The 24,002-nt window shown below is 32.7% G+C and overlaps 1 protein-coding gene and 1 long non-coding RNA gene across 2 annotated transcripts; one reads left to right on the forward strand and one right to left on the reverse strand.

Moving 5' to 3' along the window:
- The first annotated feature begins 13,209 nt into the window (after nucleotides 1-13,209).
- On the forward strand, nucleotides 13,210-13,859 carry LOC127144364 (uncharacterized). The gene is made up of 3 exons (XR_007816027.1): nucleotides 13,210-13,396; nucleotides 13,471-13,615; nucleotides 13,702-13,859. It is a non-coding gene; the product is annotated as an uncharacterized LOC127144364 (long non-coding RNA).
- A 5,105-nt stretch (nucleotides 13,860-18,964) lies between these two features.
- On the reverse strand, nucleotides 18,965-23,666 carry LOC103502225 (oligopeptide transporter 3). The gene is made up of 6 exons (XM_008466089.3): nucleotides 22,994-23,666; nucleotides 22,658-22,755; nucleotides 21,959-22,528; nucleotides 20,228-20,483; nucleotides 19,949-20,131; nucleotides 18,965-19,854 (listed from the first exon to the last, which is right to left on the reverse strand). The coding sequence occupies exons 1-6, from the start codon at nucleotides 23,507-23,509 to the stop codon at nucleotides 19,240-19,242; spliced, it is 2,238 nt and encodes a 745-aa protein (XP_008464311.1). The 5' UTR covers nucleotides 23,510-23,666; the 3' UTR covers nucleotides 18,965-19,239.
- Between the last annotated feature and the right edge of the window lie 336 nt (nucleotides 23,667-24,002).

A 24,002-nucleotide genomic window follows, 5' to 3' on the forward strand; every position in this document is an offset into this window, starting at 1 on the left:
ATAAACCGAACAATAAAGGAGTACCTCTAAATAGAGCTGCCCAAGAACCCAATCCTACTTACTTAGCCCATGACTTGGATAGATCTATACGGTCTTACACCTTGCCTAACCTTTATGACCTTAATTCTGGTATTGCTTACATCGAGTTCGACGAGAATTCACTTTCTAAAATCAAACCTATCATGTGCAGATGATTCAGAATGTAGGACAATTTGGTGGTAGAAAGGCCCTAGGAAGAATTATAAGATTTCTTTTATTTCTAGAGATGATTTGAGTACAATTGAGTGTTGAAGTAAAAAACATGAAGTGAATGATGAAAATTGGGGGAAATAAGGTATTTATACAAAAATATGAAGGAAAAATAAGGCTGAAGCTTGAACACAGATCTTGAAGGCAGAAAAATGCGCGTCAGATAGAGGTTTTTCGATTTTTTTAAATATTTACGAAAATACCATCATAGAATATCGAAGAAAATAAAAATACCATCATAGAATATCGAAGAAAATTTATTTCGTAGGTGTAGAAACTCAAATGCGTGTGCTAGAGGTTGGACTGAAAACAAAAACGACGACGTTTTAGGAAAAAAATGCAAAAGAAAAGAAGTGTGCGGCTTGGATCCAAACCGGTGATATGGAGGTTGTTAATGGACGTGCATGCCTTTTCTTGCGTATAGTTTGAAATATTTACAACTTTGTCATTGAACTTCAATTTGTTTGTTTTCTGTAGTTTGGACTCTGTTTAAGGCAAATTTTTTTCGTTGAGTTTGTAGCGGAGCCTAGTTTCATAATCTGTATAAGGATATGAAGAAAATGAATATATGCATGCTGTGGTAAGGAAATTAGAGATGAAATAGTTGGGCTATTATAGACCCAAACAAAATATCACCTACTTAAGCTTTGTTCGTCCCGAGCAAAGAAAAACTACTTCTATTAGTCATTCAAGCAGCAAACATGCAATTCATACAAAAACTCAAGAGTTAAAATCTATTCATTCATGCAAGTAGAGATTGATGCTATTCTTTCTAGTCATTCTAAGCTACCTACTCATGCCTTAACAATAAATCCAAATCGAGACTAAACATCATTCAAATGATCAAAGAGAATGCAAACAATTAATTGAGGTTAAGTTTTCGCTAGATTTATCTGATGATATCATGTTTTAGACAAACTCAAGGCCTAGCTACTTTGACGCTTAGAAGTAATTTGAAAGGATTAAAAGTGTCCTAGGCTTGCTTTCCCTGATCTACTGTGGAGCGGGAAGGATCCCTCCTTAAATTTAAGCCCTCTGTCAAGATTTGAAGTTAGGTAAAGAACTCTAAGATAAGATAGTACTAGTTTTGCTTAAGGCAAAGGGAAGGCTTCGTCCATAGGGTTTCATACCTCACTAACATTGGGTAACCCTAACTGATCATGGAGCAACTTCTACCATTTGACTTACCCGTACTAAACATACTCTTGGTCTTTTTATGAGCTTATTTAATTTTTTACATACAACTCCTAACCTCTCCTTTTATTATAGCTTTTGCTTAGCCACTTTTTTCTTTCTTTGGATTTTCGTTTTTTTTATGGTAGCAAGAATTTTGCTTTGCACCGGGTGGGCTATCCTAATCTACGTTTCTTTACTTAGTTTCCAGCTCGACCGTTCCTTTGAGGTGACAACAAGCAAATTTAAATACTTACCCTTTTCTAAAGGATTATATGTTTGTTATGGTTTGACGAGAAGTTTATTAATGCATGGTTTGACTAGATAAAAATGTTAAGACAAACTCAATGTCAAAAAAGCAAATCTAATCCTATTTGAAGTCAATCTAGGCTAGATTAAGAAACAATATATCATCGACACAATCATAATAAGCAACCTAGAAAACTAGGAAGAAGCATCCATGCGAAGTAATAAGCATGCACTCAAACTATCATTACAATCATACCAAGACAATCAAGCATTCAATAGGATAAATCATGGTATGGATAAGAAAGGGGTATCAAGAAAAAATCACATATTCAACCGTTATATCACAAACATATCCACAAATTTGAGCTTGGTGCTCATGGGTTGAATTCATGAATTTTATGCAAGATCTCAGTAAGCTAAAAAGCTATTATTCTAAGGAAAATATTTTGAAAAAAATTTGATATTTGGTCAAATTTTGAAATCCCCCATGTTTAGACTAAACATGCAAGCTAAGTAAGCAACTACCCTCCCCACTTTAAAATTGCTTTGTCCTTAAAGTTTTTGAAAAGCAAAGTAAAGGGAGAGAGAAAAATAAAAGGGAACAGTGGACTCCCCTAGAAAGATGTCGATATCCTTGACTTTTGTTTGAAGCTTGCATGATTAAAGCTTGAAATCTACTTTTATGTATATTTGACATCATATTTATTCCTGAAAAAACAAAGAATACTTTCTCAGAATTTATTTGAAACAAAACATAAACCTAGAAAGTAATAAATGAATTTAAAATATTGAGAAGTAAAGAAAGTGTCACGCCCCACCCCAAAAGTCACTTTATATGACCCTGTAGAGACGTGATCACATAGACGTTCAACGCAAATATTTCGGTGAGACATCACGTTAAATGCCTAGTGAGCGAAATAAACTCAAACAACAATATTAATACGAGATAAGAACTCATCTTAGAATAACAAATACTTTATTGATATTTAATAAAAGAGTACATTTGATAGGTACAAAAAGAGTTTTCACAAGTAAAATATAAAGTCTAAAAAACAACTTGCTCTACTCGCCTAACTATACATGCTATGCGAGCTGATGGTGGTTACTACCAAGATGATGTGACTTATGTATAGGCATGACGATGATCAAAACGGCAAGTCAAACACTGGATATCCTTTGCTACTTGGGGGAGGGGGAAATAAAATAAAACATTTGAAGGATTAGATCAAAAGAGTCTAGTGAGTGGAGTTTTTATCAACACATTTGATCAACACGCATTGTAAGTTCTTTTCATAATACTCATGTGACTTAAGTAAACATATATTTCGATAGAGATAAGAGTTCAAGTTAAAAACACGTTTCAATGTGCTAGGCGGTTTATACACATAAAATTTTGTTGACCCATATTCATAAAACATATAGGAACTATTTCCTTGCAAATCCTTCATTATAAATCATAAAGTATAGAAAGGCATTTTGCATAATGCTCTTTACAATTCAGAATATCAAATCATTCCATAATAAATTTCAACTTTTGTACCCTCATAAGCTTAAGTGTACCACACTCTTTTGCTGTGTTGAGGTGGTGCGGAGTAGTATCAATGCAACAATAATTATTTCCATCAATTTCACTACGCACAATGCGTCTTCCAATGTCAGAACACACAACATGCAAAGACATCTTATACCAAAACATAAAGAAAGTATAAGACATCTCATACTAGAACACACAAGTATGAGGCATCCTATTTCGTAACACAGGAATAATAGCGCATCCAATCACAAAAAGCAAGTGTAAGGAATCTCATCACAAAGGGCGCCAAAATCATTTCGCTACAACCAGTCAAATTTATTTTCAAATCCAATTCATTTGTAAGTCAAATCTATTTTTAAGATGTTGGGAAACATGATAGAAATCATTTAACTTAAGAATTTACAAGAGAAGTTTATAAAGATTCAAATATAATGGAAATCCGTTGTGTTTGTATCAAATACAAAATTGGTCATATTCATAGTGTTACCAGGATAAGGTACGCAGCCTTATCCCTATACTATAGACCTTTTAGATAGTATCTTGAACACTGATTCCTAAAATATTCAAGACTCACAAGACAGTTAACCAGTTTGGACAACCGACTGGTGAAGCTTCAGTTGATTATCTTCATTTCTAGGTCCACTTGTGAGACAGGTAGTGCCTATGACTTTAAATGCTTGGAGAAAATTGTCAACAAGATACAAGGAAATATTATGGACATCAATTCAAGTAAGTACCTTTTTTTCTTCATTTTGCATAATTTTATTGATTATAGTATGTTTTATTAGTTAAGATACAATGTGAAAGAAGATTGGCAAAAAAGATATTTTTTTCAAAAGATGGGAAGATTGTGGAGAGCTGGAAAATCATGAATGGTGAAACAAATGCAATCAACCTCCAACAATGAAGAGCTTAGTAAAATGAAGCCATCCAATATACAATCTACGCAAGATTGGATGGATTTTGTGAAAGAAAAGAAGAGTGCATGGTTCAAGGTAAGTCAATTCGGCCATTTGTTTTAAAAGACACATATAAGTACAATTTATGTTTGATGATTAATCCATTTGTGTTTGATTAGGCTGAAAGTGCAAAGTTCAAATCAATGAAAAAGAGGCAACTTCCACATACATGTAGCCGTAAAGGTTATGCTAAACTGGCGGAAGATATCTATTCATTATTCTAAAGTAAAATATAATGATGTTCTTAAATCTAATACTATATCTAACTACATTATAATTTTTTAAGAAAAAAATTCTACGGACTCATAATTAGTGCAATGGTCGCATTATGGACTAAAACACATAGAAAGAAAGATGGAACTCCCGTTAACTCAGAAGTTGCAAAAACATTGCTAAAGTTGCAAATCACTCTTTCATTCAATCAACTTAGAGTATGCTTCATATGCTTTATGATGAGTTTTGAGCTGAATGTATTGATGATTTTTTAGCTGAATGTGTTGCTTTATGATGATTTTTTAGCTGAATGTGTTGCCTTATGATGTTAAAGCATTATTTAAAGCATTGTTGTGAATGAAAATGAATGATATGCCATCCTTTTAAAATTTTGGATGTTAAAGCTGAATGTGTTCTAAATGTGTTGCTAAATGTTAAAGCAATTATTCTTTCTAATCACCAATTTGTTGTCTCTTTCTTTCACTTGTTTTTGTATTAATAATATTTTGGCCTAAAATATGACCAGAAACAAGTTGATCATACTTTCTTTAACTCGTAATAGATGAGTTAGACGGTCCAACTGGTTTAGTCAAGTGTTTCGTTTGAAGCCAAATAGAATTGGAAGATAAACTTGATAAGAAGCACATCTTCCAGTTCTGTTTGACTTCAATTCTTCCATATCTGTCTTTAGGCGTCAATAATCCATTTTCTTCTCTGTTATGAATCTCCTTTAAGATGCAAACCACTTCCTATTTTCTACATTGTATTCTACATATAGCATTTTCTTTCTCGATTTTTGCATCATATTAGAACCATTCAGCTGTGGGACCTGAAAAAGAAAAGAAATAGGTGTGTAGGATATGTAGGAACCATTCTTCTCTATTATGAATGTGTTGTTGTGTATATAGAGAGAATTTCTGAAATATTGAATGTGTTGTTATGTATATGAGTCGAATGTGTTGCTGTGTATATATGTCATTCATTCTTAATAGTCTTTCTTATGTTTCTTATGCACTATTTTCTTAGTCTTTCTTAGTATTATATTTGCTGGTACATGACCAGTTGATGTATACACTGCTGGGAGACTGTTTGAAATATTGTGTAATACCCTAATGTTGCTAGCAGTATTGAATGTATTGTTGTGTATATAGAGAGAATGTGTTGTTATGTATATAAAGAGAATGTGTTGCTATGTATATAAAGAGAATGTGTTGATGTGAATATGAGCTGAATGTGATGTTGTGTATATATGCCATCCATTCTTTGTAGTCTTGCATTTCATTCTTATGCGCTATTTTCTTAGTCTTTCTTAGTATTCTATTTGTTGGTACTTTACCAATTGTTGTATACATTATTGGGAGATTGTCTGAAATATTGATGTTAAAACATTATTTAAAGAAAAAAAACAGTTTAGAAGAATATCCTGGAATTTGAATTTAGAAAGAAAAAAACATAATTAAGTAAGTATGAACAGTTTAGAGACCTTTAAAGAGGGGGGGGGGGGAATTGTGGAAAAGGAAACATTTAAAGATGTTTTCATTAGTTGTTAGTTTACGATGTGTTAATGTTTATTATGATTTTTTAGAAACATTAGTAGTTGCCAATGTAAAAATAATTGACTACATTTTTGTATTTACGCATTTATGTAATTTAGGAGCGTATCAATGAAATTGAAAATGAAGGGATAAACACTTCTTTAAAAGATGTGGCAGACGATGCAATAAGTACGGTTCTTGGTCCTGATCGGTTGTCATATTAGGTCATTTAGATTTAGAGTCACTACATCGAACTTTTCTTTATTGTCTAAAAAAGATGACCATTATGCCAAACTTGAAGAAAAGTGTGAGAAGATGGAGGTTGAAATGACTCAAATGAGATCTTTAATATCTCACCTTTTTAAATCACAAGTATGAAGTTTCATTGCATACTTTAATATAGGTTTATATTCTCTAATTGTCTAACTTTATTTCTAATTGTTGAACTTATTGTATACATTATTTTTCTATGTTCTAACTTTAGTGTAATGGAAGCGACCAACTTTCTAATGCTACAAACGATCAAGTGGTTAACAATGTTGCTACGAACCTGATCGGAACTTTACCTCCGGTAAGGTCTTTAATCGTTAATTTCTAATACTTTATTTCTAATTTTTATAACTTGCTCATTATGCTTAATATTGCATTTTATATTGCCTTGTTGGTGTAGAGTATTAATAACAACAATACTCTCTGCAAGTGCACATTGCTAGATTGGGGTGGTACAGGAGAGGTGGTTGCTGAAGGTCGATGGTCCTCAAATGATCCTAAAGTTACTGTTCACCCTGTTCCTCTCGGTCCTCATACTGTTAGAGTTTGGGTGGACTTACCAAAGAAGTCGGATGCATTTTTATGGAGACCTAACTTAGCGATGACATACATTGAGGATGCCCAAGAATGTCATGGCCAAGAATTGTACAAAGCCCTATTACCTTTTTGTAACTAATTGATGGTATAGGTTGATCATCGTGCTAGATTAGATGATATATTAGTGATTATCTTTTGTGTGAATACTTAACCATAGAAATAGCATTTTGTGCAGGGCATTATAAATCTTTTGAGTTGTATTTTGTGCAGGGCAATATGTAAGGATATTTTTTGTTACTTGACTTTTTATGTATGAGACATGAACCATAACATTTGAAATATATTTTCTTCATATAAGTGGGATAATTTTATATTTTAATGTTGGGAATGGAATATTGATATTTAAAAAAGTTTATTATAGATAAACTATGTGAAAATCCTACTTTATTAAAGCTTTTATCTAAAGGTATGATTAAACGTTTAAGCTTGTTAAAAAATGTTATTATAAACAATAAATAACAATTTATACTTGCTATAAAAAGTTTTTTCATAGCTCTAATCAGACGCTATCATAAATAATATACATACAAGAATGCACACTTTTCATAGCTTTCACAAGACACTATAAAAACGTTTTCATAGCTTCAAGAAAACGGTATCATAAATGATACAAATAAAAAATCGCTATTACAAAGTTGTTTTCATAACCTACATAAAATGCTATAAAAATGTACACTTTTTATAGCTTTGGAAAAATGCTATTAAAAATCTAGACTTTTAATAATGTGGGCCGACTTTTTGTTAAACACTATAAAATGTCTACGATAGCATTGTTGGTTAGCTATCATAGACCTTTTTTTCCTGTAGTGTCTTCAATTTCAATTTGGGACATATGTCAACTTCTAATTAGTCCTAAATTTGATGATTTGAGATTTCGTCATGACTTTGATATATGACAGCAATTTACAATTAGTTTGAAATTTTACATCCAACAATTTAATTAAAAGAAAAAAAAAACACAATTTAGAAATTGTTTTTTGTAAATCATATATGTGAATATATATCGATTAATGATGTTATGAAATAACCTAAAACTTATCAAATTAATGCTTGAAGAAAAAGTCAAAAAAAAGGGGTCTTTTAAAAAATATCACAAGCCGTAAAATATTTACACCGTATAGAGCAATTCTAAAAATGAAAAAGTCTCATTGGCCCACAATGAAAAATACCAAAAATGCCCCAATTAACACAAGAGATTAATCGGCCACATGCATGTGTGTAATCATCTTCTACAATCATGTAGATAATGATACACGTCGTGTAGGTAGTATCAACATGATCATGTAGTTTTTTAATGATGAAAAAGATCTTTAAATCTAAAAAATCGTGCTGATCATGCTAAACGATCGTATTGTTATAGCAAGCAATCGTTTATATCATATCTACCTGATAGTGTAGTTCTTTTTTAAACGATGGAAAAAGAGCTTCAAATCTAAACGATCGCCTTGACTAGGCTAAACGATTGTGTTGCTATGGTAAGCGATCATTTAGATCATATCCACACGATCGTGTAGTTCTTTTTAAACGATGAAAAAATAACTTCAAATCGTGTTGCTATGTTAAACGATGGAAAAATAACTCAAGATCGTGTAGTTCATTTTAAATGATGGAAAAATAACTTCAAATCTAAAACGATCATGTTGACCATGGTAAAGGGTTGTGTTGACAATAGTAAACAATCGTTTAGATTATGTCACAGTGATATTTAAACGATCTTGGTATTTTTGAATATTAGGAAGATGAAATAGCTTAAAGAATCTCGCCGAAAATTGTGAAGATGAAATATGAGATTTAAAGAGAACAATCAATCATTTTAAAGAATAAATCGATTTTAAATAGGAGTTGAAGAAATCTAAAAAAAAGATGAAAAAATCAAAATGAAGAAAAAGAAAGATAAGTGACGAATCGACCGTAAATTCAAAGCAAATTTTGGAAATTATGAAAACATTTACTAGTTTAATAAGTTTTTTGCATTTTGTTACACGATCGTAAAAATTTTACCGATTTGTTACATTTATGAAAATTTCTCCATAATTTTAGTAAAACCATCAAACAATTACCTAAATAATTAAAAATAACATAATTTAAGAATTTTAAAAGCTAGATCTCTATCTAAAGCTATTTTTAACTAAGCACCGGTCCATTAAATTTAAGAAGTTTCGTACGTCCTAAATTTCAAATAATCTTTATTTTTTAAACAATAAGCATATAATACAATTAATATTTTTATATAATACAATTAATATTTTTTATGTGTTATGAATATTCTAAATTAAAATCAAATATTATTAGATCTCCATAACCTCCGTAGGTTACAAATTCATCCAATAACCTCCCCATCAATTTTCATAACTTTTTTGTCCCCTATTTATGTTTGGTTTTGTAACCATTATTCTTACAACTCTATAAATAGAGGTTGTAGAGATCATTTGTATACACACCATAATTGAGTTTAATTGTCTTCTCTTCTTCCCCTCTTCTCTATTCTTCTCTTTGGTTGTTTCATTGTTCTTTATTTCATAACACGTTATCAGCACGAGTCTCACCACTTTGGAGATCGTGTAAAAATTGATTTTGATTCATGTTAAAGATCCACTAGAATCTTCTCTATAGTTTTGAGGTATTTAGGATCCTGTTCAAGTACCGTGAGTGTTTTAATTTTGGTGACTTTGTGTATATATGTATTTGGTGTATTCATCATTTATCTTCTCACCACCATGATTCATCTTTTTTGAATTTATACATAAAGTTGAAAGAAGATGAATTTGAACATTTGATAACTAAGTATGCAATATATGTTAATTGTAAAATTGTTTACTAAGGTACATTTGTTATTACTTTTACAATTTGATTTGATCGAATCGAAAAACTTTATTCATATTTTCATATGTTCGACAAAAGTTGCATGTACTGTATCCTCATACTTTGGTAGAATGACTAAATAGAAAAATTTGCAATTACATAGAGTTAATAAAAAAAACAATCTTTGATTGTTGGTTTCAAGTTATGTAGTGATATTTCATGGTAAAACTTTGTGATGTTAAATTTTGGGTGCATGAGATATGTATATCATGACATATGTGTTGGATAAGTATATATTCAAACTTAAATTCTATTTGAAGTATATGTATATATGTGTGGTTACTATTTTAGACCATAGACAATTTTCGTATTTGTCGAGAAATAAAATTTATGTTTGAGAAACTTAAATAATCTTATTTTGAGTGATCCAAAATAGAAAAGATATTGAATATCAAGTATTTATTGACTTTAATTTTTTGGTTAAATCTTATAGATTTGTCAAATATGCTATATCATTTTAGATGTATGTTATAAATGTTCTAATTAAGGTGGTAAATCATGCCTTATTTTTAAATATAATTCTTATATTTGAAATATTTGATTGAGACGTTTTCTAATAAGTTTATATTTTCTATATCTTTAAATATGCTTGTTATATATATAGAAAGTAAAGTTAGAATATTTGTTTTCTTAATTGAATTGCATTTTTCTTAATAAAAATTGTGATAATATTTCTTTTATCTTTCAAATATGAGAATAATTATTCAATATTATCTTTAATTTTATTTGTTTGTCATGCTTATATCGAAACTTATTTGATTGTTGAATATTTAAATTATTCTCATGTGAACATTGTGAATCTTAAAAATTTTATATGTAGTGATTATATATATTGGATTAAATTCTCTTATGACAAAGTTTATGAAAGTTATGTATAATAGTTAATTACTTCTTAAACTCAATGTTGATTTAATGCACCTGAAGTTGCGTAAATCAATTAGTGCTCATTCTTTTTGTCGTGCACCAATAGTTGCACATATCAAAACATCTTTGTTCTTACAATAACAATTTGATAGAAAAAGTTTGAAACATTATATTATATATTGAGCATATGTTTCTATAAAAAAAAAATAGTAAATTTTAATCAAATAATTTAATAGCATTCCCTAAGGTGAATGTTACAATATTTAGTAAGATCGAAATTATGTCAATAGAGAAGAAGGGTTTATTTGATTAGAACCATATGAGAAGTTTATTTTCCAAATATGGTTGGAAAAGAAACAATAGTCGTGTACTTGTCATAGATTAAGAGTCTATTTGAAAAATTAAAATCCTTAACGATGAAAAGGAGAGCGATATATGAAAGCAAACTTTGATAAATTATTTGTATCTCTCGAAGAGATCATAGTTTTTAATTTAACCTTATAAATATGATATTATTTAGATATCACAAATTACTTACAATCTCCTGTAGAGATGATTATTCTTTTTGCCCATTTATATATGGATGAAATATTTGGATTTCCTTTTAATCTCTTGGAGAGAAAAAGAATAATTGATATTTATGTGTTGCATATAGTACATTTATGCATATTATACTTAAAACTAAACAATACATCTTCAAGATTTGATAATCTTGATTGATAGTCTTGATAGTCTTGATATACTTTACTATATATCTTTGTAAATCTATCAAAGAGAAGTTCAATAAATTGGAAAGGTATATGTTGTAATCGATATCATATCTAGAGAGATTGATTATGAGAATAATATATGATATGCATATATTATATAATCTTCTGCGGGTAGTGCATATATAGAAAATTTATCTACTTTTACTTCTCAATTAACACACACATTCGAGTAATTGATATATATGCAACAATGAACTTGAAGTTTATTGATCCAAATATAATTTTATTTGACATGAGAGTCATTTTGGGTCAATAATGAAATTAATGTATGATTGGAAATATACATTGACATCCATTGAAAAACTAGAAGATTCTTTCATGTAATAAATTGTCAAGGGGTCTCTTGTTCTCAAGAGGTTAATTATCAAACTCTCACTAGTGAAAATTGAAATTGAACATCTCATGCTCTTGGAAAGAGATTCATGGTTTATTAATTCTTGTTGGCACATCGTATTGATGGCCATAGATATACTTATTATTTTGATTTAAGAATGTTAGTGAGTTTGCATCCCAAACATTTGATAATTGATTAAGATAAGTGAACGAACATATTGTAGCATATGTTTGAACACTAGAACAAATCTGGCCTTTAATGTCGGTTGGAAAAAATGAAAAAAGAGCTTTAATGTCGTTTTTGAAAATGCGGATGTTTAATGTCGGTTTTAAACCGACATTAAAGCTGGAGCTTTAATGTCGGTTTAAAACCGACATTAAACATCCTTGTTTTGAAAAGCGACATTAAAGCTCCTTTTTAATTTTAATTTTAATTTTTTATTTTATAAAAAATGACTTTCTCTCTCTTACTTTACTCTTTCTCAATCACCCACACGATTTCATCCTTCCAATTTCTTCTTCACTCCTCATTTTCATCTAACAATCTTCCCTTTCTTCTCCGAAGAGTCGCTGGCACCACCACCACCATCGTCCCTCGTGCCCAGCTCGTGCCCGCCACCACCGCCGTCACTCCTCACTTTCTTCAAACACTGATGTTGCTTTGGGGTTTTTTGCTTTGGGGTTGTCGACGAAAAGAATGGTAATTACATCAATATCATTCTTTTTTTTATAGCTTCACGATCCCTCTGGATCAACGAGGGACTGCATTTTGCTTGCAGCATGTGAATCACACGAAACTCTTCCCCAAAGAGTTGTGGGTTTGCCTAGTTTATCTGGAATTACTTTTATTTGACGCGTTTTAGCTTGCTAAACACAGAGATTAAGAGAGATGGTTGATGGGTTCCTCATTTACCCTCTTTTTCGTGATTAATGGAGGTTTATTTGGCAAGCTGGGGTTTGTGCTTTATTGTGAGGTCTTTGGAGGAAAAATAATAGAGCCTTAAGAGATCTGGAGAGGAGTCCTTGGGCTATTTTGTACCTTGTCGGGTTCTATGATTGAAGTTCCTTGCCTTAGTGGGACTTTCCTTTTTTCGTGGCTTATTTTCTAGAATCTCTGTTCTTATATTCTTTCAAAGTTTGGTTCTTAATTAAAAAATATGTTATTTTTTCCCTTTTCATCTAGAACTTTGATATTTAGTAATGAACTTGTTCTATACAATGAATTCCTATGTGAATATTGAAATGCCATCTGGTACATGCTTATGAATTCAATTTAGGGGATTGAATTTTGTAATTTCTTCTCAATGAAATTCTTTTGAATGTTTCTCATTAAAAAAGAATTCAATTTAGAATCAAAGATTGTTTGAATGATTAGTACTTCAGGATTTACTATGTTTATAACTGCCTCTTATGCTCTTCTATATTTTGAAAATAATTTTAGTTTAGGAAATTTACATGTATTGGGTCAGTGCTCATGAAATCTCTCGGATCTGATACGTAGTCTCTTGTCTTCCTCTACCTGGAAATTACCATTTCTATTCTTAATCAATTTTCTGTTTCTCTGGTTTGTTTACGAAGTACTGGCCTTTCATTGTTTTCTGGATTTCTCTTATCATTGGATCTTGTCCCTCAGGTTTTGCAAACGTTCATTGCTCCGTGAGTCACTTGATGATTCATTGATAGACAAAATACCTGGTCGGCAAACTGATCGGAAGACACTTCTTGGGGAATTGAATTGGATTTTCACAGCTGTTACTGATACAATTGCATGGAATGTTCTTCCACATGGTAGCTTTCAGATTTACTCAACAAATGCCGTCCTTTTTCTTTCTCATTATAGCTAATAGGTTTTCTTGGTGCAGATCTATTTCAAAGGTTGTTCAGACAGGATTTGTTAGTTGCCAGTCTGTTCAGAAATTTTTTGCTTGCTGAGCGGATTATGCGGTCTGCAAATTGTTCTCCAATTTCACATCCAATGTTACCTCCAACCCATCAGCATCACATGTGGTAGAGTTTGAGAAACGTTGATTATTAGGTCTGTTAATGTTCAATTGGTTCATTGACTGACCCATCTGTGGTTCTGCTTCTTTCAGGGATGCATGGGACATGGCTGCCGAAATTTGTCTTTCTCAACTTCCAGCATTGGTTGAAGACCCCAACTTGGAGTTTCAGGTCAGTTTTTCTTCACATGTGTTTTTATTGTATCAACGGTCAGATCTTGGTATGTGAAAGTGTCTTTACCTTAAAGGCAACGAGCCTAATTTTATTTACCAGTGAAAGTTATAGAGGGATATCCATTATATTTTATATTACATACAAGGTCAGGCTCTCTAATTGAACTCACAAAATGCTACCCCTATGTTAGTTAATTATATAGGGAGGGCCTGTAGATGCTAAATGATACATCAATATTATTACCTAACATGAATTCAAAATGAAACATGACAATTTGCTAATTCAAACATTTTTCCCTCTGATGTTCTGCCTTTCTGTGGAATAATTTATTATTTCTTTCTAAGTGCTCTTCAGTATTTATTTGTTAGCATTTAGAAATCATTTTAAGCTCCTTAGACATTAACCTTAAAAGGGCGGTCATGTAGCAACTTAAGTAAATTTCCATCCAAAATGAAACCCATAAGAATTGAATAGCAAGCTTCAAAATTTCTTCCTAAAGGAAGTCTAGAAATAGATAGCATTCTAGCCCATTTCTCCCAATTTGAGAGCAAGGAGAAGGATTCAAGGTCAACTTGGGGTATCTATTCTGTAACCTTTCTATTTTGATCACAAAGATAAGCTATGTGAACGAATAATTTCAATATTTTCCTGGACATTTTGCTTCCTATCTTAGTCCAACATGGTTATTTTCTGTCAGCCTTAATTAATAACTCTTGGAGCCCATCAATTTTAATGCTACAGCCTTGTTGACCAAATCTCCCTTCCACTACCTTAATCAAAGGTACTCTAATCGTAGCTTCCATCTGTGATTTTGTATGTAGTTTTTCGACTCTTTCCTTTGAATGTGTCATGAAGAGAGTTGTGTTTCCTGTGAATGGTCTCTATTTTCTTTTTTATTTTATTGATTCTCATATCTAATGCTTATGTTTCTGGATAGAATTACTAATATTTAATTATTCGATCTGTATATTTTTTCTTGTTCTTACTGTGATCTTAATGTCTTACGTGTCTTGGTTTATGTTTAAAGTTGAACACTACCCGAAGTTTCCATTGTCCATCATAATCATATTTATAGGCAAAACTCCTAAACAGTTAAAAACTTATATTGAAGGATTAATGGAAGGAGTTCCAAAGCATCTATGATCAAAGTTACTTACGGAATATTCATCGTGGTTTCGAAAACCACAGTCAACAGAAGCACTTTTGAAACAACAATGTAGTGTCTGATTCTTTTGAAAATCAAGTAATTTTAGAGGGCATAGATGATAATTATAATATAAGTAATTGTTGTTCAGGTTGTCGATTTTTTGTTCCTTAGTACTCTTAGTGTTGATCTTTCTGTGAAGAATGTGGAATATATATATATATATTTTTTCTGACATCCGTGTTCCTTATTGAGAACTTGGTCTTTTGGGGACTTTTTTAGCTGTTATTTCATTCAGAAAGTTCTTTCATGCCGCCTTCTCCACATGAACTCTCTCTAGATGCATTTTATTTTTCTTCACCATTCTTGTGGGCAAACGATTTACAAACCTTTGTGTGGTGACCATGATTCTTCTGGAATGACAGTCTTGCCAGGTTGATTTAGTAAAGGATGGTGGGCATACATATTTCATCCGCTTTCTTGATAGTCTGGAAGCTTTCCCAGAACAGCGGGCAATGGCTGCATTTGTTTTAGCGGTAATTGTTGATGGGCACAGGCGAGGCCAGGAAGCATGCATCGAAGCTAATTTAATCCACGTCTGTTTAAAGCATCTCCAGAGTTCAACACCAAATGATGGACAAACTGAGCCGCTATTTCTTCAATGGCTTTGTCTTTGTCTTGGAAAACTGTGGGAAGACTACATAGATGCTCAAATCATAGGATTGCAGGCTGATGCCCCTGCTGTGTTTAGTTCTTTATTGGCTGAGCCTCAACCAGAGGTTCATAATTTACTTCCTTCATTCTATATTTACATGTGTTGTATATATGAATGGGATTTATGTGCAAGTGCTAATAGCATTTTCATTGTTGGTGGAATCAGACTTGAATAATATGGTTTCCTACGTAATGTGACTTGTAGTTTCAAATTTGTAGTTAATTTCACTTGTTGGATTCAATGTTGGTTTATAAAAAATGGACAATAATACAACAATTAAATAAATATAAATTTCTAAAAATGAACAAAAACAAGCCTTTGATGTCGGTTTTAAACTGACATTATTGGCCTCTTTAATGTCGGTTTTAAACCGACATTAAAGCCAAACCGACATTAAAGGGCTTCAATAACACTATCAAAGATGTCGGTTGAAAACCGACATTAAAGGCCTTTAATGTCGTTTTTAAACCGACATTAAAGAGGCCTTTAATGTCGTTTTTAAACCGACATTAAAGCCCAACCGACATTAAAGGCCTTTAATAACGCTCGCAAAGATGTCGGTTGCCAAGTGACATTAAAGGCCTTTAATGTCGGTTTTAAACCGACATTAAAGGCCAAAATTCTTGTAGTGGAATAGAAAGGTTTCTAAATTTGCATGAGATCATGTTTAAGATGATGAAACAATTAAACCCCGGATCGATGATATATTTACTATGCAATTTGCTAGTTATCATTAATGAGACAATTTTTCCAACATTAGGAGGAGACATTAAGAAAATGTTGGAAAAATAAATTGAATGAAATAAATAAGTATTGTCTTATTTTGATCATCATACAGATTACTTTGAACTAGAAGTTCAAAAGATATCTCATCGGAATAAAATGATATCAAATCAAATGTAGATGCATTTACAAAACATTTATAATTGTAAGAAAGTGACCGAGTTATAGTGGTTACAAAGATACCATCTAAGAATGATATCCTAGTGTGCAACAAGTTGTCAATACTACACGCTTGAAGCGTGATAGGTAAATATAAGTTTCAAAGAGAAAGATCCTTGAATAAGAAATAGTCAATTAATGATCAGTTAAGAATATGGATATTCTAGAAGAAATCCTGAATATGAGTACTCATAAGAATCTTAAAGTAAAAAAGGATGGTAAAGAGATCTCGATAAAATTATATGTCATGACAAGAAATGGAACCATACTTAAATAACTTGACAACATTTTTGCATACAATGTTGCTTACAATATTATTTATGAAAATAAGCAATATATACTAAGACATATTGAACAATGTCGTGATGACACAGAAAAGATTGACTTATGTGGAAAGAAACAACACAATCAAAATAAACTTATGTTTCAAATTGTGAGAACTAGTAGTTTAGACATTTAGAGAATGTTAAACATGCAGAATACAAGTAAGTATTTATTAGAAAAACAAATAGAAAGTGGGACAAGTTCCATAATAATTATCGTTAACAATTGGTATTGGTTATATGAGAGATACATATTCTCCTACGGTGAGATACAATACCATGAGATATCTAACATATCTTACTGTGTATGCAAAACTTAACATACACCTTATGGATGTAGTCATTATACATTTATATGAATCTATTAATAATTCTATCCCTGAAGGATTAAAGGTTCTAAAATCATATGATTCAATAATAAGAGAGTTATAAAATATTCCAGACGAATATCATCATCTTATTACAATTTTGTTGATACGAGGGTATAAAGTTAAATCCTATTTCCATATGCTTTTAAGAGAAATCATAATTTGATGATTTGAGTAGAAACTCCTAAAGAGATTTCAAATACAATAGCATTTCTTTAGAAAGGATTTGAGATTATAGTTTTGTCTTAACTTGCAAATAAAGCATAAAGCAAATGAAATTGGACTAGTTATATCATTGAACTTTTTAGGGTGGTTCATTTACTTGGCCATGTGAAATATATATATATATATATATATATATATATATATATATATATATATTTGGTATCATAAAGATAATGAAGAACTTGAGGTCTTCAAAAACCATAATTTTGAGAAATAAGTGCATTACATCTTTACTAGTTTATACACTACCTGTTGTAATATCTTTAGTAATTTTGTAACATAAAAAATAATATTTCTCCAAAAATATTAAAGTAAAATTAAACTATCTATGTTTAATTTAAGAATTATTAGCTCACAGTTATTTATTTTATTCTAATAGATGTAATTGTGATCTAGTTGATTATGAAGATGCAAGTTATTTATCTAACCCATGTGAGCTAGATCTTACACGAATTACTTAGTACATATAGAAGATATTTTATATTATGGCAGCTTATGAAAATCAAAACAACTACTTTAAATTATGCAGCGATATTGATGTGTACAAAACTAGCCAATAGTGTTCTTATGTGAAGACAAAACATCAAATGATGACATCAATATTCAACAAAATTCTTTAAAAGACAACCTGACAGGCTTATTTACAAAGGCAATTACCAACTCCAACATTTGAAAAACTTAAGCATAACATTGAAATGTGACAACTTGGAGAATTCAAGTGATGTACTTATGAGGGGGAATAAAAATAGTGCATGTTTTTCCCAATGTATCTTCCTAGCAATGTTTTTAATGAGACAATTATTAAAGTATATAAAATGATGTACTCTTTTTCCTTCACTAGGATTTTTTTCCACCGGGTTTTTTCCTAATAAGGTTTTAACAAGTCATTTATTTTATATAATATGGACATGTAGAGGGGGAATGTTATGAATATTCTAAATTAAAATCAAATATTATTAGTTGTTCATAACTTCTTTAGATTACAAACTCATCCAATAACCTCCCATCAATTTTCATAACGTTCTTGTCCCTTATTTATGTTTGGTTTTGTAACCATTATTCTCACAACCTCTATTTTTGTAACCATTATTCTCACAACTCTATAAATAGAAGTTGTAGAGATCATTTGTGTACACACCATAGTTGAGTTTAATTGTCTTCTCTTCTTCCTCCCTTCTCTATTCTCCTCTTTGGTTGTTTCATTGTTATTTATTTCATAACATTAGGAATGTTTTTGTTAATATTCAATAGTTTTCACTTAAATGGTTTTTAAGAGCATAAAATAATTTAAAGTTAAATTATTATAAATTTTAGTAAATACACGGACATTTAGACATGACAATACACTATACATGCATACATTCATATATAACAAAATATTTAGATTCAAAAATTATATTTAATCCAATATTCCATCTTTATCATTTTTTTTCTTCTTATGTACAGTTGAGGGAGAAAAAAAAGGAAGAAAAGAGCTTTTGCTTTTATTTTATGCTTTGCCCATCTAGACTTGCATAGACAAACCAAAAAGATGCAACACAACTTGTATCCCATTTAAAAGCCCTCCCAAATCACTTGAACCTCTCATTACAATCAACTAGCAATTACAAACATCAAAAGGAAAGCAAGAGTCTGAACCTAACTCTGTAACAACATACTTTTATCTGTTTCATCATCCCCCTGCTTCGATGGTCTACAGAATTCCTTGTTCTTTCACAGCCTTGATCAGTTCACTGCTGCTAGAATACAGGACATCCTTTAACTGCGATCCCAGGAGCGGTTGGACACTTTGCCAAAGGACAATGATCTGGTTGTGATCCCCACCATCTCAAATTATGGCCTGCATTCTGCAGTGCAAAGAAAAGCAGCACACCCATGAAAGCTGTCCCTGCATCGAGGGCAGCTGAGAGAACGTAATTGTACTTCTGCCACCAGCGCTTGTGGTATCGGAAGACGAAGTAGTTGAAAATAGTTCCAGTCATGAGCCAGCTTGCTATGTTTGTAGGAGTTGCTGGTGGCATCCCTGCAAAGCCATAGGATATAACTGGTATGTTTATCAGCTTAATCCATTTCTTTTCGGGGAATGCTTTACTCAATGCCCAGATGGGAACCGGAAGGACTGCTCCGATCAGGAATAGCCACACCAAGTTGCGATACAGCCCACCGGGTCCGAACAACCGTCTTGGTCCAATCAGTCCCCAGATAACAGAAGCATCAAATGTGACTCGATATTTTGGACAAGTCCATGGACTTTCAGCATGGAGAGCGTCATCATCACAGATGTTCTCTATACTATCCAGCATCCACCAAGCAACAGCCAGGTTAATCGTCCCAGCAACTAGCGTCCCAACTAACTGAGGAAGAGGAAGTAAAACAACCAGTTAAACTTATTCTGATAAATTCTCAAATGAGAATGGTATGAAAATTGGAAGTTAGCAAAACGATCACCTGAGCAGTGTACATGCATCTTGGTGGAATTTTCATATAATGACCAAGTTTAAGATCAGATAAGAAAGACAAAGCATGAACTGTACTGATCCTCCCATAGATCTTGAAAAGCAGATTTGCAATTGGCTTTCCAGGAAGAATATAACCAATAATGAACTGAGCTATAATATCATATCCAGGTTGCTGCATAAGATTCCATATAGATTGTTTTAGAATATGTTCAAGAGAACCTAAAGAAAGACGAGTGAGAACTACTACTGCTAATTCCCTTCCAATCACCTGGTTAGTTGTTGCTTGAATGACCCCAATTGGAAGGGTAACAATCCAAGCCATAGCAAAGGCAAATAGCATCCCCCACCACGGCAGTTGAACAGTGTCCTTCCACACAAACGACATCAGAAGCGACAGTGCAATGCTCCCAAACAATAAGATCAAGAACCACCATTCTGGCACTTGTTTGTAGCTTTGCATCAGCTTTGCATGAATGTCCAATTTTGCATTCTTGATTGCTGCTCTGCTTTGCTTCCATATGTCCCTAGAAAAATGAAAGAGAATAATCCTCACTTTAGGAACTGAAATCTTGACCTTTTTTCTCATGAAGTTCAGTCTATTAACACCTCTGACTATCATCTAAACCTGGATTTATTCTCAAGATCCACCTTTGTTTGACTTCTGAGCAGATTATGAGACAATTCTTCTATATCATACACAAGGAATTCAAATCTTTTAAAAATTCAAGCATGAGTGTAACTCAAAGAAAAAAACATTATGGCTATAGAACCATATTTACTAATTAGGATTGAGATCCCAGAATAAGAATCATGTCACGTGGCTTTATTCCCCCCAGTTGAAGTATTATTTTATTTTCTGTCCCATTCCAAAATTTAAAATCATTTATAGTTTGAAAAAGAATGATATTCTTCTCATCTTAAGATGATCAGAGAATGACATTCTCATTCTCCATTCTACTAGGACCCACTTTTCTTTTCTTTGCATTTATTTCCTCTCCTCTTACAAATTCATTCCCCCCTTCCAGCAGCCTCCCCCATTCCATTTGTCACTCAGCGGTTCACTTTCCACTCAGACAACCACGTCATCAAATAAAGTTGTTTTTCTAATCTTAGTGGCTATGTTTATTTAATCTCTAATCCTAAACTTTAAAAGGTCTCAAAGGTCTCAATTACAATAAACTGTAAAATGTGATCAAACACGACATAACATGTTGAATAAATATTAGTTGATTTGACACGTCAATTCTAATGGAGTAATATATTGGAATTGTCAATTTAAATGATCCAAATTGTCTATTTTCTTTTTTCATTTTCTATCACATGTGTCAAATCAGCCACCAGACTAAATTACTCAAAGAATTAAAAAAAGACCACTAAACTTTGCTCTATGTTCTAGAAATATAAATACCCCTATTCTTTCTAAGAGTTTATAATATTCTTCTTTAACCTTTCATAAAAGTTCTAAAACTCCTTTGTAGAAAGAAATACATATTAATGTTGAACGCAAATTAGAACTTGAAAGAGTGCGGTAGAGACCTAGTATGAAAATTGAGAGTTGACCACACCCTCACTACAAGTCATTGTCACACTCGTTTCTGATCTCTACTTCCACCCAAAACTCTAACTGAAGTCTACCAAAGAGTTATGAGACGTTTATGAAAAGTCACGGATAACGTCAACTTTTGAGAGAATAGATGCACTTTGGAAACAAAGGGCAAAACTCTTAGATAACTTTTAGTAATTTAGTGTAAATTCAATAAACACATCGGACATTATCACTTCATAAACACAGCAAAATATGAACTAAACAAACACAATATGGCAGAACAAGTTCATGGAACAATAAGTTCAAAGACCACAGCAACCATCAGAACAAGTTCATGAACTAAACTAAACTTAAGAAACTAAACTCAAGTAACTTGACCCAAGAAACAATAAGAAACAATAAAATATGGCAGAATCAAATAAAACATTGACAGTGCAAGGAAAGAGAGCATACCGTCCATGGAACAAGGCGACATGAGTGAGAGTAGCAGTAAACCTGGCAAAACCAGATCCAATGGAGAGGGCAAAAAGGGGACTAAGATAAAGCTTTCCATAGCTATTATAAGCAGCAACATTAAGTTCAAAATCCGGCGTCAAAACCTTTTTTGTATCGTATTTCTGGCCGGTTCTGGTGAAGAGCTGATTAGAGAAGATGGGGAATTTGCGAGCATCGAAGGTGTTGAATTTCCAGTAGCAAACAGGGACGATGATATAAATGAACATCACAAACCCAACTCCAACGTTTAGAATTGAGAACCATGGCGAAACCAGGGGGCTCCCATGGTAGGCTGAAATCCCAGCCCAATCGAAGCTGAAGGCACCGAGCCCAAGCCCACTTTTGCTCGACCCAATTTGCTGAGCCGTGATGCTGTGAGGCCAAACCCAACAAACCCACGAGAAGAATGATAAGATTTGAAGCAAGTAACCTGGAAAGGCATAGTATATAAAGCTTGCTCCCATGAAGATTAGAAAGAATTTCATTCTTGTCATTCCTTTTGATTTGTCCTCCTTCTCATGAAGAGCTCTAAGACAGGGGAAAACAGAACAGTAGTAAATCAGAATATGCATTATAACCGAACAAACAAACAAACGAGTGAAAGCTGCTATGTTTGTTTCTGAGCTCCAAATCTGTACAAAGATGAAGAAACCGTACCTAAAGAGAGAAACCTGAGCCAGATTTGCAGGCCACCACATTTCAACAGGATCCACCAAGTACCTTCTGAGCATTCCAGCCCATCCATACCCCAAAACCTAGACCAAAACCAAAATTTTAAAAAAGATTCAAAACAGGGGAATTTAAGTAAAGGGTCCAGACCTTATCCATCTGGGTACTTTAAAAAATGGAGCTTTTAAATTAGCCTTTTTTTTTTCACCACTTTAGGGAAGAGAAAAGAACAACGAAGAAAACGACAGTAGAAATCAGACCAAACAACCAAAAAGAGGCAAAAAAGCGGAAAATCAGGAAAAAAGAAAAGGGAAAAGCACAAACCTGGGTTGTTAAGACGATGAGAAGGGCCAAGAAGAAATTCAAGCTCTGTTTATAATAAGCTTTCATGACAGTAATGGCGCCGATGGAATAAGCATCACCGCCGCCATAGGAGATGCCGCAGTTGGCAAAAATGGTGATAATAACGTGCTCCTTCATATTGAAAGGGCCAGGATTGAGACTGAACTTCCATCGGAGAAAATGGAAGTCTCTGTTTGGAAGAGTGGAGGCCATGAAGCGGCCAATTGGGAGAACGGCGATCTGCATAAGAATGGCAGAGATGGCAAGCGGCTGAGAACGGTAGGTAAAGAAAGTGTTAAGGAAAATGAGAAGGCAACAAGAAGCCAGGCCGAGAACCCATGATCGGAAAGTCATGACAGGAAGAGATGGGTCATCAGTCTCTGGGACCACCAGAGCCACCTCCTCCACCGGGCAACGGTCCTCAGAGGGCAGTTCACCGCCGCCATTGAACTTATCGGCGGCGGAGGAATCTTGGTTGGGCGGGGTTTTCGAGGACATTGAAAGGGCGTTAATGGGGGAAACAGAGGAGGCTCTGTTTTTGTTGTTCGTCTGTGTGTATTAATCTCTCTCTTTTATCTTTAAACAAAAGGAAGAAAAGAGAAAAGAGAAAAGAGAGAGAAGAAGCAGAGTAGGGAAGTCAAGAGGGTGATTGAGAAATGTCAGAGATGAGATATTGAATATTTATAGGGGAATTTTGGATTTTTCCCCACCCTTAAAATATTTTTTATTTTTAATTTATTCATCTCTTTTAGATTTCATGTCATGATATTTATGCCTTTAAAACTTTTCTTTTCTTTTACCTTTCTTCACCCTTTCTTTCAAATTTGTCCCTAAAACGATAAAGTACCCATTTTGTTCGCTAATGTTTTGGGGTTTGCTCAAGTGCCAATCATCCTTAAATTGTCAGGTCTTCACCAAATTTAAACTTTCTCAATTTTTCTCTATTTATTACCCTCTCCTTTACTTGTCATTATTCAAACCCCAAAAATCC

The sequence above is a fragment of the Cucumis melo genome, chromosome 12, assembly GCF_025177605.1.
Source record: "Cucumis melo cultivar AY chromosome 12, USDA_Cmelo_AY_1.0, whole genome shotgun sequence".
Classification (NCBI taxonomy): domain Eukaryota; kingdom Viridiplantae; phylum Streptophyta; class Magnoliopsida; order Cucurbitales; family Cucurbitaceae; genus Cucumis; species Cucumis melo.